The 3,786-nt window shown below is 54.7% G+C and overlaps 1 protein-coding gene across 1 annotated transcript in view; it reads right to left on the bottom strand.

Moving 5' to 3' along the window:
• LOC104500582 (C-terminal-binding protein 2-like) overlaps positions 1 to 3,270 on the bottom strand; it is a 10,588-nt gene extending 7,318 nt beyond the window's left edge. The window contains exons 1-2 of the mRNA XM_010144247.1: positions 3,118 to 3,270; positions 1,897 to 2,076 (exon numbers count right to left, since the gene is read on the bottom strand). Coding sequence (XP_010142549.1) covers positions 1,897 to 2,076; positions 3,118 to 3,255 — 318 coding nt within the window. The 5' untranslated portion in view covers positions 3,256 to 3,270. The remainder of the gene's footprint in view (positions 1 to 1,896; positions 2,077 to 3,117) is intronic.
• Between the last annotated feature and the right edge of the window lie 516 nt (positions 3,271 to 3,786).

Below are 3,786 nucleotides of genomic sequence, written 5' to 3'. Positions count from 1 at the left end.
CACAAAGCACAACGGTACCATCAGCATGGCCTCCATCCACCACCGACAGCCACCCAATAGGGGTAGGGGGGTTAGTTTCAGCCCTGAGGAGGAGCCCATCGCTCCTGCCACCAACCCCGGGGACTTTCCCAACCCTTGGGAAGCGTGGGGAGCACAGCGGGGCCGGAGCAGCTCGCCCACCCCAGCACCCAGCGCGGGTCTCGCTGACAAACCTTTCGTTCCTTTGCCACAAAAGGTTCATTTTAAACCGCCGTGTCCCCGCTCGGAGCTGCGAGTATTAAGCTCCTGGAAACTGCCTCTCTGGTCACTGCCCCATCTGGGCGCTGGCTCGGTAACGTGTGTCAGGGTGAGCGTAACTTCGGGTCTGTCCAGCAGAGCAGCTCAGGACACGCTCGCGTCCCGCCAGATCAGCGTGATTTAAACACATCTGGAGACGCGGGTGTATTTCAGAGCTGGGCTGGGCTGGGGCTTTCCAGAGAGACCACGAGAAAGTGGGAGATAAGGACGCCCAGACCCCTCACCCACGGTGAGGGGCACTGATTCAGACCCCAAGATGTGTGTCCTGCCGCTGTTCCTTGCCCCTTTGCTGGCAGACGCTCCCGGAGCTGGATGCCACCGCGCTTCCCAGCAGCTTCTTTTTACTCCCGTCATTTACTTTACGCTGTCATTTACTCCTCTGCCCCCAGGAGCGGGAGCTGCCGGCGCTGGGGGTCACACACCCACAGCGGATGGCTCAACACCAGCATCTTGTGCTGGGGGTCCAAACCGGTGCCACCAGTGTGCAGCCACTGGTCATTTATTGACTGCGCAGTTTAAACCCACCTCATGGAAAACAGCAGCCATTAAATTTGCACGGCGTTGGTGGGTACTCGTTACATTTTCTACTTGAAACCGCATCGTTTGGCCACCCAATTTGCCAAGTATAAAAAGAAGGATTATCCTGCAATATCCCATTACTTTATTCGTTATGTTTTTCCTTTCTTGATGTCGAAAGCCTCAGAGCATTGTTATAATGGATAATAACAATAAGAGTTAAAAACATGAGGAAACCATTACACCGAGCAGATACTGTTCTCGGAAAAAAAATAACTCGCTCCACCGAGAATTGCTTTTTTAGGAATGACTGTCGGAAACATTCTTATCGCAATTACTCCCCCCAGAGAGAACCTTTCATACCGGGTAGCCTGAGCACTGCCTGAGAGACTGGATCTTGGCAGCAGAGCTTCGAAACCGGCAGCCAAGGGGCTCTGTCACCATCCAAACCAGTACGGGAATGGGGCGGCCCCAGCACCGCCTGACGGCAACGCAGAAAAATCCCATCGCTGGACGTCGAGGCTCCAGTCTGGCAACGTGACCCTCCGTGTTTCAGCAGCCCATGTAACGGGTGCCCACAGTAAATGTCTTTTTTAAGGTCCTGAAGAACCTCTCATGAGATGGCAAAGGAGGCAGCAACAACCCAACGCACGACTCCTGCTCCCCCGTCCGACCCGTCGCCTCCCCAGTGCTGCTGCCAGGACTTGGGGAACCAGATCAGAGCAAGAGACTGATCTGGCTCAACATTAAACACCCGCCCTTCAGTTCTTCTACAGCTAGATCAACTCTCCTGTGTCAGAAATAGAGCAGCCCTACAAATCCCCGTCGGCACGAGGAGGCACCTGGACTAGGGGGAGCGCAGGGACGATGGACTCAGATGGGGAAGTTCTGCCTTCCAAAACCGCACCATTTTGGTCACTTCATGGTCAAGGTTTCTTGCTATAACATTCTCTACATGTAAAAAATGTAATTTTAGGGGCTGAGTCCTCCCCCCGCCTCAGGAGGTCCTGCCTGACTCCCCCTTTGCCAGCACCTCCCCTGGGAAGCAGCAGGTTTGTGCTGATTTTAAACACTCGGAGGGACCCGGGAGGGAATTGGGGTGCAGAGCTGAGACCTACCGAGCTCCCCCGCGGCTTTGATGTCAATGTTGTCGTAGCCACTGCCTATTCGAACAATGACCCGTAACGCCTTGAACTTCTCTAGATCTTCTCGAGTCAGCGTGATGGTGTGGTACATCATCGCCCCAACAGCTTCGTTTAATACCTGGAACAGAACAGAGTCATCAGGAGCCACCAGGACACCTGGAGGGGACACCTGCAGCGCCTGAGTCAGGAATATTACGCAGGAAATTCTTCATTTTTGCTGCTGACCTACGCTCTGACCCAGGCATGGTGCAAGCAAGACTTCCAGGTGTCACCGAAACCGTCAGGGGTGTGATCTGCCAACACTGAGGCCATTCCCTTTGGGAACGACGGGATGGGCATCTGAGCTTTATGATCTTACATCTGGGGAGACAAGGCAGAGGAAAACCGAGCCCGTCGCTCACCCAGACTCTTCTCCTGGCTGGACGGGGCTTGGAGCAGCCTGCTCTGGTGGAAGGTGTCCCTGCCCATGGCAGGGGGTTGGAACTAGATCATCTTTAAAGTCCCTTCCAGCCCAAGGAGGGTGATTCCATGACTGGAATCTGTGATTCCACGATTGCCCCACATCTAATACCTGAAGCGCTGCAAACACCAGCACTAATGGTACTTGTAGTTCTCCTTCCCAGATGCTGGCAGTGATTTCTGATCCCTTTGAACCCTGACTGGTGTTACCTAAATGTGCACCACCAATACTTTAAAAAAAATATTTGGAAGTAGTTGAGCTTCCAAGCAGAAACGCCCATCCATACTGCACGGATCTGTCTGCACGCTGCCCAAGCCTCCCCCACTCGCTGCCAGGGAGGAACGAGCTGCTGAGGTGCAGCCAGCACCCGAGGAGACCCCTCAGCTCCAGTGCAGGACGGCGTTCGTGCAGAGTGCCAGTACTGCGGCACCGAGTAACCAGCCTTCAAAACCCAGGAGAAATGTTAATATCGATGTAAAAAACCTGATGCGAAGAGATAAGGTGACTTTTTTTTTTCTTTTTCCAAAATAACATCTGGTGTCTAAACCAGCCTCGGTGAATTTTAACCTGCTGTGACTTCTGCTCATCGACTCAAAGTGCTGCTTCATACACTTCTTGCTCAAGAAGAAGAAGGGAAGAGGAGGAAGAGGAAGGCCAGAGCACACCGTCCCCCGCCCGACCCCTCGCAGCTCCCCTTACCTTCTCGTGAATCTCCTGAGTTGATTGTGCGTCACAGAATGCAACTGTCGCCAGGTCCTTCAAAATGGGCATCTCCACCGTACAGTCCCTGCCGTCCAGCAGTGCCACCAGGGGCCGGGGGTGCATGGGGCCGTTCATGATTTGAGGGCGAATACCTGCAGGCAGAAGGAGTGCAGCTTTAACACCGGCGGCAGCGGTGGCACCTGCGTGTGGTTTCTGTGTCGGGCGAGGGGCAGCAGCACGTGGGTCCCGACACGTTTTGGAGGGCGATGGCAATGCCAGGCAGATTTGAGCACAAGGTCCAGATCTCTCTCTGGGAGTACATCTGCGGTTTTTCCCTGGTTGGAGAGAAAACCCAGCAAAGCTTGTTCCCAGGACAGGGGTGGGCAACCCCATTCCGCCACCTGGACTTCATGGGGGTGTCTCTGCTGTGCCGATCCCCACCCCTCACCGACACAGGCTCTGTTTGGAGCAAACCACCTCAGCCAGGGCTCCGGCCTCTCAACCAGTCCACTCAGCATCCTACCATTCCCACCCAAGCCAGCCGTCATCTTCTCCCTTGCCCGCAGGAGGGCCGGGGTTTCACACCGCAGACGCATGCTGGCACTTGCTCGGTTTTTCTAAGGAATGACTTGATCTTGTTGAACTCCTTGGAATGGCAAGTCTGAA

Source organism: Buceros rhinoceros, unplaced genomic scaffold (assembly GCF_000710305.1).
Source record: "Buceros rhinoceros silvestris isolate BGI_N320 unplaced genomic scaffold, ASM71030v1 scaffold22839, whole genome shotgun sequence".
Taxonomy (NCBI): domain Eukaryota; kingdom Metazoa; phylum Chordata; class Aves; order Bucerotiformes; family Bucerotidae; genus Buceros; species Buceros rhinoceros.
The sequence above is the reverse complement of the archived record's forward strand: the minus strand, read 5'-3'. Positions and strand labels throughout refer to the sequence as shown.